The 15,111-nt window shown below is 37.1% G+C and overlaps 1 protein-coding gene across 1 annotated transcript in view; it reads right to left on the bottom strand.

The window, feature by feature from the left end:
• LOC145665865 (uncharacterized) overlaps nt 1–14,758 on the bottom strand; it is a 124,911-nt gene extending 110,153 nt beyond the window's left edge. Inside the window, exons 1-3 of the mRNA XM_081732978.1 lie at nt 14,634–14,758; nt 6,855–7,055; nt 1,499–1,655 (exon numbers count right to left, since the gene is read on the bottom strand). Of these exons, the coding sequence (XP_081589104.1) occupies nt 1,499–1,655; nt 6,855–7,055; nt 14,634–14,722 (447 nt within the window). The 5' untranslated portion in view covers nt 14,723–14,758. The remainder of the gene's footprint in view (nt 1–1,498; nt 1,656–6,854; nt 7,056–14,633) is intronic.
• Between the last annotated feature and the right edge of the window lie 353 nt (nt 14,759–15,111).

Genomic DNA, 15,111 nt, shown 5'->3' with positions numbered 1-15,111 from the left:
TTTCTGTGAGTGGTGCAAGCCAAAAATGCAGCGTTAGAGCATAGATACGCGATTAAATTCTGTGTTAAACTCGGTAAATCTGCGACAGAGACGTTTGATATGATCAAGCAGGCTTACCCAGATGATGCTTTAGCAAGAAGTGGTGTGTTTCGGTGGCACAAGGCCTTTTCGGAGGGCCGGGAAGAGGTCACCGATGAAGACCGTGCTGGAAGACCTTCGACTTCGACAAACACCGACAATGTGACTCGTGTGCGCGAAGTTTTGAACTCAGACCGTCGACTAAGTATTCGTTTAATTGCCCAGATGTTAAATTTACCAAAAACTGTGGTTCATGAAATTGTGACGGAGCATTTGAACATGCGCAAGGTGTACGCGAAGATTGTCCCAAAAGTGCTCACTGACGACCAGAAATTGCGGCGAGTGGAATTGTGCCAAAAAAATTTGAACATGTGTGAAAGTGACCCCCAATTTTTGAATAACGTAATCACAGGTGACGAATCATGGATCTTTGAGTATGATCCCGAGACAAAGAGGCAATCTTCCGAGTGGCACACGCCGGCGTCTAATCGCCCAAAAAAGGAAAGAATGAGCGAATCCGAAGTGAAAACGATGCTCATTGTCTTTTTTGACATCAAAGGCATCGTCCACCATGAATTTGTTCCTCCTGGACAAACCGTCAGTGCCAAGTTTTACGTGGAAGTGCTCAAGAGACTCAAACGAAGGGTCAATCGGGTCCGACCAGACATCGGAGCCGACTGGAAGCTGCAACACGACAACGCCCGGCTCACACCGCCTTTCTTGTGAACAGCTATCTGACCATCCCAACGCTTCCGCAGCCGCCCTACAGCCCAGATGTGGCCCCCTGGACTTCTTTTTGTTTCCTCGTCTGAAACGCCCGATGAAAGGCAAGCATTTTGAGACGACAGAGGGGATCCAAGCAACTTGCACCGCGGCTCTCAAGGCTATTCCGGAGAATGACTTCCGTGACGCCTTCAATGCTGGAAATCGCGCTGGCAGCGCTGCATCGACGCAGAAGGAGCCTATTTTGAAAGTTTTTAAAGAATTGTAACGATTGGCTCAATATTTTTTTTTTTAATCGACTCAGTCCTATTACTTTCCGGACAAACCCTGTAGGTTAGTCATTTCCTACTGGTTTATCTGTGACGTTACAGTTCGATGTCCCCTTTCTCAACAAATTACACGGAAAGAAAAGAAGAAGACAGATAACTGGCGTTGAGAAAGAATAGTGCTGCAGGCAAGATAGCATAGTCGCTGGTTTTCCAGGCTTATTATTATGTGTGTACCCATAATTACAGATACACTGGCAACACTTGGTTCTCCCATACACCTCCCCTCCTTTTCTCTCTCTTCTTTCTCTAATTATAAAGTTTGCTCTTACGTCACGCATTAGCCAGTTGAAAATCACTGTTATAGATATTAGGATAACAAATAAACTTTTAAAAAAGTTACGTTTGTAATCAATAATAATGAACCTTACCCTTAGAGCAACATCTCTCAAAGAAGTGAGGTTAAGTCTTTGCTCAATAGATGTCGCCTCGTACGTTGCAGCACCATTCAAATTTTGAATGTTCACATTGCTTACATAGGAGGCAAATTTCCTGAACTCCTTTTTATTCACAGACTTTGGTAAACCTCTGTGAAAGAAACACACACTATCAGCATGATAAATATGTTAAAAGAATACATAACATACATTTTTAGAAACAAAAAGATAAAGCTAATTTAGAAATAGGTATTTTCTTTATTATTATTATTATTATTATTATTATTATTATTATTATTATTATTATTATTATTATTATGATTATTATTATTATTATTATGGCGAAGCTTCTCTTTACTCGAGTTAGAAATTCATCTGTCCGCATACTCCTCCAAGATGTCCACACCGTTCTAACAAAATTTGACATGATGATTCCAGAACTTGTGCTGAGTGTCGTAAGAGGTTGCATGTCCCGATTGGACATGCCATTGAGGAATAATCACCGAAAAACATAATGCCCATAGGCTTTGACAAAACAATAGGAAATTGCATTTTCAGCATTAGAAATAGGGCAGCGCTCTTTTCGTTTATTTCTACGGACACAATTGTTTCAAAGTCATTATGTTTTTTTGCTGATATGCCAAATTCAATTATTTGTATTCCGTGTCCATTCACGAAAACAACTGATGCGCTAAAAATAATTCTATGAATAATCAATAGAATTTGATCGCTTGCCTTGAAATTTACAATTGAATCGTTGAGTTCGAAAACTGGTCATCTCCATCGAAGCTAATTTGAGAGGAGTGACAAAAAAAAAAAAAAAAAAAACTAAATTTATCAATATGTATCTGACATAGAGGGTTATTTCCATTTTCTGAAAGTAGAGAAATGTCAGTTCTACGGTCCGAAAATGAAAACAGCTCTATATGACAGATGCATGTTAACTAATTTAGTTTTGTTTGTCACTCTTTTCAAATTAACTTCGATGGAGATGATCGGTTTTCGAACTCAACGATTCAATTAATGCATGCTTAATTATTATTATTATTATTAGTATTGTTATATAATGTTTACTTTCGAATGATAGGAAATAAGATAGTATGATGACCGTAAAAAAACTCGAGTGATTCGTGATTTCAACGGATTTTCACGTTTCATGGCTCGTATATACCGAAAATCCTATTTTTGAGTATCTGTCCCTCCAATGTTAACATGTTTATTCATCTAGAGCCCAATCGGTCAGCGTATCTGCACCACAATTTTAAACTTAAATATTTGAAGTATAAGGTTCTCTAGGGAATGGATTTTGAATTTTCTTCCTACCCACAAAAATAGGGGTAGTTTACTAAAGGATGAAAATTTGAAATTAAAAAAAAAACAGCTCTAACGATTTTGCTTATATTTCATACATATATCAATATTTCATTCTATTCCGAGGGGGTGATTTTTTTTTTAGAAAAAAATTAGTTTTTTTCGATTTTTCCGGTTTAGTGTACGATACGGACATATGAGTGGTACCATTGGAAAGGGCTTGTTATACTGAAGACAATGGCGGTCGAACCATGACCCTAGGCCGAACAGTAATGGCACAGTAAATTTTATATATATATATATATATATATATATATATATATATATATATATATATATATATATATATATATATATATATATATATATATATATGTATATGTATATATATATATATATATATATATATATATATATATATATATATATGGGTTGGACACAAAAGTCTAAAACGTTTGCAAAAGTGTGAAAATCATACCGAGTATGGTGTGGGACCTTCTTTTGCGTCCAAAACAGCTTGGATCCGACGTGGAATGGAAGTGTACAGCTCCTGAATCGTGGTGTGTGGAATTTTGTACCATTGTCCCTCCAAAACATGCTCCAGTTCCTTAGGGATGCTGGTGGAAGGTAATGAGACCGAACACGCCTTTCTAACTCAGACCACAATGGCTCATTGATATTCAGATCTGGTGATTGTGAGACCCAGGGGAGGTGTGATAGCTCCTGGTCATGCTCCTCAAACCATGATTTCACCGTTTTTGCAGCGTGACAGGATGCCAAATCATCTTGGTAGATGCCATCACCATCAGGAAACAATATTTGGGCCATCGGTAGAACGTGATCCCCCAAAATGGCCTCATACGCCTTAGCATTCATCATTCCATGCAGGGCTATGATGGGACCTGCAGAAAATCACGATATCACTGCCCATACTGTAATAGAACCACCCCCATGCTTTACAATTGGGAGCAGACAGTCTGCATCAGAGGCCTGTGACGGTGTTTTCCATACGTAAACACGACCGGTTGTTGGAAACAAGGTGAAGGTCGATTCATCGGACCACACTACGTGTTTCCGCCCATGAGCCCACGCCTTGTGGTCCTTGCACCACTGGATAAGCCTCTTCGTATTTACTGTTGTGACCAGGGGTTTGGCGATAGCGGCCCTGCCATGAATTTTCATTTTATGAAGTTCCCGTCGCACTGTTTTCGACGAAACCGGATTCTGTAGGCCGGAATTGAGTTCAGACGTAATTTTCATTGCAGTGTTCTTCTTTTCAGCGGCTACAATCCGTTTTTATGCCCTCCGGTCCCTATCTGACGGGATTGTCTTTCGACCACTGTTGTGCTTTGCAGACGTTGTTTGCCCATGAATTGTGTATACCCTCGTGACATTGGACACAGTGCCTCTCGATACCCCCACAATGTTCGCCACTGTTGCCACTGAAGCTCCAACCAGACGGGCACCAACGATCATGCCTCTTTGGAAGTCTGTCAGGTCGCCCATTTTACCGCACCACTTTCACACCACGACACTCACAGGTGAACTGTATATATAAAACTATATATAAAACTATAAAACTATTGTTTACTATAGCGTTGGAAATATCAATATGTATTAACAAAATAATGCTGACCAAATGAGACGGACATTTTCAACATCTCTATAGGTCAGATTGTTATGTGTCTTCTTTCGTTTCATTAATGATAATAGAGTTCCCTCGTGTATAAGCGGTTAGCCTACGCGCCTTAGGCGTGGAGACCTAGGTTCGATTCCCAGCAGGAGCTCATGTGGTTAAGATTCCACGTTAAACTGTAGGTCCACGTTTCATTTAAAGCCTCGCTGCTCAAAGGGACGCTTAACTAATTATCAAATCAAATTAATGATGATATAGTTTAATATTTTTTAAATGTTTTTTACCACTAATACTTTAATTTTAATTTTATTCTTCAATCCCGCTTAAAAAATTTAAAAGTCTGTTTCAATTGTGAGGTATACTGATAATGATGGATATTCGCTGTTTTTCTTGAGATGTTGCCTATATTATGCGGGGTAAATTTAAACATAGTCTCATTAGCTTCTCATTCTTCCTTGATCATTTGCCACCAATTGCATAAAAAATAAACTTTAATTAGAATTTCTATACGGTGTGAACAAATGAAATCTATAGTTTCTTTTTTAAAAAATCATCCTATAAATGTACATTATAACACAATAATCGTAAGTATCAAAGTATCCTATATTAGGTAAAGTACCAGTTTGACATAGAGTGGCGCGGAGCCGACTGACACAATTTAAAGTTGAATATTGCACAGACGCTATAGCTTGGAGTGGGTTACGGGTGAGGAATTGGATGCCATTTTATAAGAATATCAGTACCGTGCCGTGGAAAACAGTGATGCTAGTTGGAGGGAAATTTCCCGCGGCGTAGGGATATTTAGCAAAGAATTTCTTAAAGAGGGAAAAATGGACATTTCAGGATTATGAGAGAAAATGTAGGGAAAGTTAGTTCTTCAACAAATATTATGTTACTAAGCACTGCGGTAGTATGGCGAAAGACGGTGCTATTCTTCCCAGAATCCCATACACAAAGTGATAAACTCCCCCTCCCCCATAACCCTTCCGCGGCCTGGCTTCAGGACGTCATTATACAACATAATATTGAAGTAATAACAGATCAAAAACACAAACGCATGTTGTAGAGATATGGACACAGCATAATAATTCATAGATAGGCAATAATGCTCTCTTTAAACAATGATTATATAGGCCTATATATATAAAGCGAAAGAAAGGGGAGATTTTTTCTTAAAAGGGGAATTTTGAGCATTCCTGAGGGAAATTTTAGCTTGAGAACCTAGCATCACTGGTAGAAAATCAGTGCCCGGGGCGAAAGAATACGATGGCGCCCCCGCACATATGAATGAGGTCGACAGACCAGCCGCGAAGCACCACCATGGTTGGCGCAAAGTGTAAGGTAATTTTCAAAAATAAATTCTGCTTTTCCTTGGTTTTGAGCACTTTTCATTATTTCCCTTCCATTTTACCCTCTCGAATTCTGCACCCTCTTACTTCGGCGCCCGGGGGCGTCGCCCCCCCCCCCTACGGCACGGTACTGAAGAATACCATGATAGTTACCATTAAGGGTCTTCAGTACAGCGAAATTAAACTACCACTAATTTTAGAGTTTTTTTGAAATATCTTCAAAACAGATAAAAATATTCGAAAAGCAGAAACGTAGTGAACTAGACAATGCGATTTTGGTTGTGATACCTTTATCACTATTTACCTATTTGCTTCTGGTATGCCACTATTTAAAGAACCAGCAAAAAATGCTAAATTTATCTACAGCTGCCAATCGAAAGCAGATGGGTGAGTTGTGATAACGGTATCACATGCAAAATAATATTGTCTAGTGCACTACGTTTTTGCTTTTCAAATATTTTTGTTTGTTTTGAAGATATTACAGAAAAACTCTAAAATTAGCGGTAGTTTAATTTCGCTGTAGTGAAGACCCTTAACATCGTTGGAGCATTAAACAATGTGTTTTCTGTGTTCGTACTTACTACGAAACGAAGTCAGTTATTAAAGTGCAGCGATTGTTCAGACATTTCATTGTTACCTGGCGTTACCTTAAAGGTCTTGTAACTGTTGTACAGATATACCACTACCACATTGACTTGACACCTAGTCTTCCGTTCGAAGCGCTGCTATCGACTGAAGGAATACCACTCCCACTCGTCATCCGGTCTCTCGCTTAGCAACAGCTCAATCCTTATTGGCTGAACGCGTGGGTGTGAACATTAGTTCACATTTTTGCCACGGATCAAGACATTTTGGCAGCACTATAGTCTTCTTATGAGATGGCATCCTGTCCACTTTCCATTCCCTAGCCGCAACCCATTCTAAGCTATCGCGCCTGCGCAATTTTCAATTTTGAAATGTGTCACTCGGCTCCGAGCCACCCTATATATTTAGTCTAAGGTTTAGAATATTGGGCTGAGAAACTACGAGTAACAAAGGATCGAAAATGCCTTACTGTTTGATCCAGTCGTTGACTTCTCTTCGATCCGTGTTTTCGGAGGAGCACATTATAACAGCTGGCACTGGCAGTTCCCAATTAATATAGTCTCTCTCAATGGTCACAACAGTGGGATTTTCCTGGTATTTTCTCCACGATTCCAGAATCAGAAATAGTGTAACTGAAACACAACTCACGAATAAACATATCCACAGCAGTCTGAAAGAAAAAAGTCTTTCCATGTCAATATAAAAAGTAATAATAATAATAATAATAATAATAATAATAATAATAATAATAATAATAATAATAATAATAATAATAATAATAATAATAATAATGAAAAGAGGGGTTTATATTTGTTAGTGGTTAAGTAGTGGTGCCCATTCTCCAAGTTTTTGGACATATCCCCCTGAAAAAAAAAGTAGTAAAACAGACCGAAGTTGGTTATGATAAAACCATGATCACTGTTGCCAAATCTAATTTGCAAAATATCGCTAAAAGCAGCTCTAAAAGACTCTACAAAGTTCCTAAAAGAAGTATTTATCGTATTTAAGCTTAAAAATGATGGGTTTTGTTTTCTTTTTCTTCCGTTTTTATATGAAACAAAACAAAGTAAACGTGCACGTAAACATAATCAATTAAAACAGAAACCACAAACCACGTAAAATAATTTAAACCTATTGGCAAAGAAACACTGTCTTCTCTATGATTCTTTTTCTCCTTGGGATTTGCACATACTTTTTTTAAATAAAAAAAAGAAAAGAAAAATGGCACTCTTAAGGAGGAATAAAAATCGCACATAGCACCATGCACCCAATACATACTTCAACTATAACTAACTAACTAACTCTATGGCCTATGGAACCCGGAGGTTCAATGCCGCGTTCACAAAAGCTCTCCACTGACTTCTATCCTTAGCTAATTGGATCCAGTTTCGACTTAGTATTCCAATCTCTGCGAGATCCATCTTAATATTGTCCTCCCATCTGCGCCTAGGTCTTCCTAATGGTCGTTTTCCGATTGGTCTTCCAGTCAAGACTTTGAAAGCGTTTCTACTTTCTCCCATTCTAGCTACATGACCCGCCCACCTAAGCCTTCTAGACTTGACGACCCTAACAATGTTGGGTAAACCATATAACTTATGTAGTTCCTCATTATGAAGTTTCCGCCATTCCCCATTCCCGTTCCTTTTGGGTCCGAATATTCGTCTCAGGATCTTGTTCTCAAATACTTTCAGTATACTTCAACTATATGTAGTCAAAAATTTATTTGAAATGTTCTAGTTCAGTGATGGTCAAACTACAGCCCACGGGCCACATGCGCCCCCCTGAAAGATTCTATCCGCCCCGGACATGATACCTAATTTGACGAAAAAATGAAATGAAATCTTTGAGTTTTACGTCCCATGGTTATGCCGGTTAGGCTAAAGGAGACGGTGATGATGAGTAATGAATGAAATGGTGGACTGAAGAAAGTGGGAGGAAATGGGAGAACCCCGAGAAAACCCCGCACACAAAGTTCACTTGGCGGGGGCTGGCATCGAACCCGGAACGCCAAGCACCAAAGGTGAACGCTCATCTGATCTGATGAATGAAAAGAAAAGTATGGTTTGTGGCTCCTAAATTAAATCTTTATTCTAAAGAGTGTATCATGGTTCTTTCCTGTCTTCTACTACACTGTCGGGAGAACAGGTTTATATGCTCGAGTGGGTCCACGCATTGCATTTATGAATATTGGCATAATTTGAATTAAATTTGTCTTAAAATTTTCACATATGCCTTCTGCAACCAAACACACATCTGAATGCCCCCACTTCCAAAGTTACAGAGAAATCGGCGCCCTTACCTAACTGACGTGCTTCTAAAATAATTTATTGTGTTTTATTAATTGCTTGTAGTGTGAATAACTACATAACTGTACTGTATTCGTAAATAATAAATAAAAATATTAATGTACCTGCAAAAGATTTTAAAAACAAATGTACTATTCTTAAGCGAAGTAGCTCAAGTGGTAGAGCGTTGGCTTCGCATTCGGGAGGTCGTGGGTTCGATTCCCTTGCTGACCATCCTGACTGGGGTTTTCCAGGGTTTTCCTCAGTCCTACCAGCAAATGCCAGGATGGTACCTCCTAAACAGGCCTGGCCGATACCTTCACAAATCCTTTCCATTGTTATTGTTGTTGTTAGATATCCAGTATAAAATGGTCTCTGAGCTGTATCTGGTGATTGTTAAATAAATAAATAAATAAATAAAAAATGAAAATATTATCATAAGTGAATTGCTCAATTGTTATTTATTTATTTTATTTATACATATTTATGGGTCTTATCGGCATCTACACCCTCATCTATGAGGGATAACGTCCTTCGGCGAACACACAATCCAATGAAGGGAAGAGAAGTAGCACGTAGGACCTGTATGTCCCTACATTAACCTGGTGTCAATGAGAAAAATCCAGGGGAAACCCCACTCAGGATGATTAGCCTGAAAAGGCTGTTGCACATTTTCGACCGAGTGTCACCATCTGGAATCGAATCCAGGACCGCTCGCACCAAAGGCAATAGTGTTAGCGACTACGCTACAAGGGTCACGAGTTACGTACTCATTTAGTAGCTAAATCACAGCGGGAAGTTAGAAAACTGATATTTTTAAAGTGTTTTGGCAGACTACATAGCACAGATGAAACTTCTAAAAAAATCTTTTGTTTGTTTATTCATTTTTAGTGTTTCTTTTCAATTAAATTGAAAAAATTCAGTTTTTAAGTTGCAATTAAATCGTCAAAATAATTCTAAATCTGCAAATTGTCTGCACACTAGCGACTTGTATTGGTGATTGAGTGCCGCTGTGAACTGTTAGGAATTAGCGTTACTCACAGACTAAGACTTATTTTTTATAGTAAGGATTAATTACATCAACGAACCTTGTTCAAGAAAATGAATTCAGCTAACGGAAAGATAATTTCGAAAAGGATTGTCTACAACTTTAGGCAAAAAGAGCTTTACGCAGTGCTTGCGTTTCTTTCAACAAAATTACCTTATTGAGATTGAAAATAAGAATAGGAACTAAAGAGATGGAAACCATAATATATTAAGGATTAGATACTTCATGTAATGGATTTGGTTTCTCGTGTTGGTTGAAAGTATTTACCTTAATAATAATAATAATAATAATAATAATAATAATAATAATAATAATAATAATAATAATAATAATAATAATAATAATAATAATAATAATGTCATTTTATTCTAAGCATTTCGTTATGTGCTTCTTTCTTGTTTCCTTGATTTGTGATTTCTAGAAGAAAATTTGGATATGACTGGCCACCCTGTAAGGAAGTCTTCACTGTCGGGAATAGATGGAAAAACTCAGCTGGAAAGGTCGAGAAAATCGAATTCCGTAGCCTTGCAACCTTCTCAGATGCAGACATTACGAGTATATGGGGAAACTTTCATCCAGCAATAGATTAATAAAGGTTGTCTCAATGATGGGTACAAAGCATCAAATATTTGCTTCTGCCTCACTTGCCGTCGTACCTTAGTTTGTATAGTTCTCCAAATACCTTAGGACAATAGTTCTCAAAGTGAGGTCCGCAGGATCAAGCCAGCGGGTCCGTGACGCCTAAAAATTAAAATGTGTTGCAATAAAAGGGAACTCACACCTATTATGCAAGAAGTATTTTTTCAGTTACTAAAAAAAAAGCAATTAGAAATTATACCTACGTTTATGAATTTAAATGTTTTCCTACTTTACTAGATTTCTGCCCGGTGAGTATAGAGATTTGTCTAAAAAGGCATTGCAACGTTTGATGCCTTTTCCTGCCACTTACTTGCGTGAGCAAACCTTTTCTGCTCTTTGCAGTATTAAAACCTTAAAGCGAAATCGTCTTAATGTGGAATCGGACCTAAAATTGATGGTGACAAAACTTATTCCAGATTTCAATGCAATTATGGAAAAACACAAAGAATTTCATTCTTCACAATAGTGACACCACATTTAATAATTTATCAAGTGGACTTCCTTTAAAAAATAAAAAAAGACTGATTTTCAGTCATGAAAGTTATTATTTTCAATTGAAATTTCGTTCACTAGGAAACAATCATGTATCTTTAGAATAAATTACTTATTCCATTATTTTTCTTGATCTTTTTCTTGTCAGTGGTAATTCTAATCAATATAGTTTTTAATACCAAGTGAAATTTGAGAAAGCATTGCAAGGGAGTCCGCAGATCGATTTCCGAAGAAACAGAGGGTCCGCGTTATCGGAAAGTTTGAGAACCACTGCCTTAGGATACTAGGAAACACCGAAAGGATTCGAACCTGGAATCTTACATTCAAAAAGCACGTGTTCTAACCTTTCGTCTTCATATCGGAAGACGGACAAACGGCAGAGTGACAGAAAATCGAAGTAATTGTGTCACGAAAATTTAGACGCTTAATTGATCACAATGACGAAAGCTCCAATGCCTTCCTAAGATATTCTATGTCAGGCAGTCAGAAGACATAATCATTTGAAAAGAGCAGAAAAAGAAAAACACATTCAATATGGCTTCATTGCATGTTCATTAAACATTAATACGAGTAATTCCAATATTCTAGATTAAGCAATGTGCCATTGGAAACAGAGTTCCCACACACGATAGCAACAGAGTTGTTGCAATTGCAATGAGGTGACATTTAATTGATTGGCTTAGCGTAAGTACGTCAGAGAGCTCCACTTAATCATATATTGCTTATCGCTTTAATTATTCATTTGTTTTTGAGATATTTATTGACGTGTATAAGGCTGCATAAACCTTGATCGCGAACATATACAAAAGGCAATAGAGTACAGTAGACTTTCGAACTATATACGTCCAAAATACTATCCAGAAGCCGGCCGGTAGCCAGCCCAAAAATTTAGGGGGGCCCGGCAGAAGTTAGGGGGGAGATCCAACCATAATATAGTTCATCACCATATTATAATTCATTTGCAAACCTAGCGTCAAAATTTTAAGGGGGCAGTGAAAATTTAGGGGGCCCGGCCCCCTAAGCCCCCCTGGATACAAGCCTGTCCAGAAGTAACAGATTTTATCAAATCCGGTTTTAATAGGCGGAGAAAGGGAAATATGAAACCTATTTTAGGATTGCTCTGTGAGGATCTGTACTGAAACCGGAAGTGATCGTACATATCTACATACTTCCGGTTTCAATGGAAGCATTAGAGGCAAGATTGAACTTATTCTTGCGAGAGTCAATTCATAGTCATTCCAATCTAGAAATAGTAGGGTCTTGAAAAAATACATTAAACTTGAAATTTCATTTCTTTTTTGAATGAAATGTGCTGAAAACAAAATTTAATGTTGTCAATCTTTTGTCTTAAAGTTGTTCAGTTATTTAAACTAGTTATTCTTCTCGAGCCTTCGGCCTGCTGCATAATTAAAGAGCGTCACATCAAAATAGATAGGACTCCAAAAGAATACATTAAATATTATTTTTGTCCTCCATCCATGAACAAAATGCTGTAATTGTAGTAAACAATACTACAGCTACACCAAATACATGCAATAGGTCATTAAGTGGCTAAATATGCGGCTACACAAACATTAATGCTCAAATCTAAATATGATTCGTATTTTAACATAATTAAATTAACTTTTTGGGGAATTCTAAAGTAAATTTATACTTTTGCTCAAGCAGTGATCATCACTATTTATCCTAGAATTTTGGTTCGTTCCTCATTCTCTCCAGAATAAAGCAACCTTCCAAACGGTATCATTTTCATGTCGGCATCATATACTTGAAAAGGGGAATTGGAGGAAAATGGAAAATGTTTATATAGAGAGTGGATTTTAAACTGAAGACCAGTGCCTTTTAACTGAAAGTAAACAATGATAAAGAAATTTTAGAGAGGAAGGGGAGAGAAAAAGGAGAAAAGAAGCCATGACACTTGTACTCAATTTGATGGTCATGTCGAAGACATTGCATTCCATAAACAACATTTGCGAAAGAACGAAATAAGCTTTTTGTGTTGTACTCTTAAAGGCCAAACAGGTGACGTCATGACCTCCACCAACTCGACGAGCTCCTTTCCAAGATACATGTAACCTGTTTCGTAATGCATGTATGACTGAACGATTAAAAAAATCCAGCAATAGATATTAAATGAGCGTTTTAAAACAATACACATGTATTATATATATATATATATATATATATATATATATATATATATATATATAGAGAGAGAGAGAGAGAGAGAGAGAGAGAGAGAGAGAGAATGTTAAAACAATATAGTTTTTAAGTTTCAATTAAATGGTCACAATAGTTCAACAGCTTAACACCTGATGGCGCAGATAGGTGCGTGACTATTTATTATTATGATAGCGCGACACACAGACTAAAATGTATGTCGTATATTAGAATACGAATGCGAAATTGCAATAATTGTAACAATTACATAGTCTGATCAATAATCTTCCGGTTCCTATGAATCGACAATAGCAACACCATGCGGAGGAACTTTCGATCGACCTTGTTGCTGCTTCAGAAGTAGTTATTATATAGTTGTATATATGACGGAAAAGCATTCACTGCCTATTGTGTGGTGTCGTTGCGGCAAGATAACTACAGCGACACGGGAAGTGCTCATTCGATTCTACAATAAATGGACGAGAAATTCAAGCTTTTCATTTTTTTCAATTGCCTCCTTCAAATCTAATTAAATGTCTCTTGATTTGTAAAAATTAATTTGCGTTATATACATAAACTAAATATTGCTTAAATGAAATTAAGTTTATAAATATTAAAACTTGGGACATTTCAGCATTAAAATAAAAATCTGAACTAATTAGTGCGGATTTAACATGAACTTCTCGTCTGAATTATTTTCTAAATGGATTCCATAATTCAGCATAAAACATACAACCACAAGAAAGTAGGAAAGAAACAGAAGTACTGCAACCTCCCAGAAATACCAAAGCTTAATCTTAGACGCTAATGCTGTTTTCATGCAAGACGGATTTATTATTATTATTATTATTATTATTATTATTATTCAAGAGTCAGAAAAACTTTCAAGCAAACCATTTCATGTCATTATGTGTGAAGAGTTTAAGGCTGCTTATAAGTTTTGCCCTTTTTAAGAGAATTTTGCATGAATAAAAGAATAATAATGTTAGATTCTCTCAAATAACATTGTACCCCTCTCTATCTTGTGCACCACGTCAGCACCCTCCACGTTTCAAATTCTGACGACGCCAATGACTGTGTTTGCCAGTCTCGAATATCTTAATTTTTCTCAGGTAAAAAATTTACATTTATGAAAGTTCGCGTTGGTTATGAAATATTCTGGGTTAACATGCATTTAAGGCATTAAATTGTTTTCCTCTGTATTTACTGCATTACGTGTAAGATGACGTAAAATATACGTCATTCTTTCTCATTTTTTAAAATTTAACATTACCATTGTTTATTTATTCACTATTTTCTGCGTAATTGTATTTATAAAAAAACAATTATTTGTAAATTCTACGAATTCTAGTACCAAATAGAAGATACGGTATATGACATTCTGTGCTTGTCAAGACAGTTTTAATAATGTATGTCCAATAGCGTCGCAGAAAATGTCCATTTTCTATTTGGCACAGGGAGGAGGGAGGATGTAATTATTACATTGTTTAGTTCAAAATTCCTCCTTCCTCTAGAAAATTTTTAAATTAAACTTCCAGTAATTATACCGTAGAAACAACAAACATAACAAACACAATATCTAAAAGTAGTGACACGAGAATCCTAAAAACAACATGTTATGTACCTTTCACAGGATGAATGTCCTTTCCTAACAATGTTCCCGATGCCATGGATAGAAGTCTCTTTCAAAAATATGATGAAATGTTTCTTCATCTCGGAACTCCAGATTCATTTCTCAAGAGGCTGTCGACGCACCTGCAACAAAATGGTAAGAAGAAAAATGAAATGAAATGAAATGAAATGTTCGAGTTTAATGTCCCATGATTATGCCCGTTTGGTTAAGGGAGGAGATGATTAAAGCAAGTGAATGGTGATGGTAGAATTGGTGGAATGAGAATGTGGGAGGAAACGGACGTATCCTGAGAAAACCTACGGACACGATATTGTCCACCAGAAACTTTCTTGGTCGGAGAAGTGAACCAATAACCCCATGCACCAGACGTAAGCGCGCTCTACCACTCAGCCACCGTGTCCCCCCATTTGTAAGAAGAGAACGAAAATTAAATTGGGATTTCCGGGTAGATTTATAAATTTATTAATGC

Source organism: Thermobia domestica, chromosome 12 (genome assembly GCF_964235325.1).
Source record: "Thermobia domestica chromosome 12, izTheDome1.hap1.1, whole genome shotgun sequence".
Classification (NCBI taxonomy): domain Eukaryota; kingdom Metazoa; phylum Arthropoda; class Insecta; order Zygentoma; family Lepismatidae; genus Thermobia; species Thermobia domestica.
The sequence above is the reverse complement of the archived record's forward strand: the minus strand, read 5'-3'. Positions and strand labels throughout refer to the sequence as shown.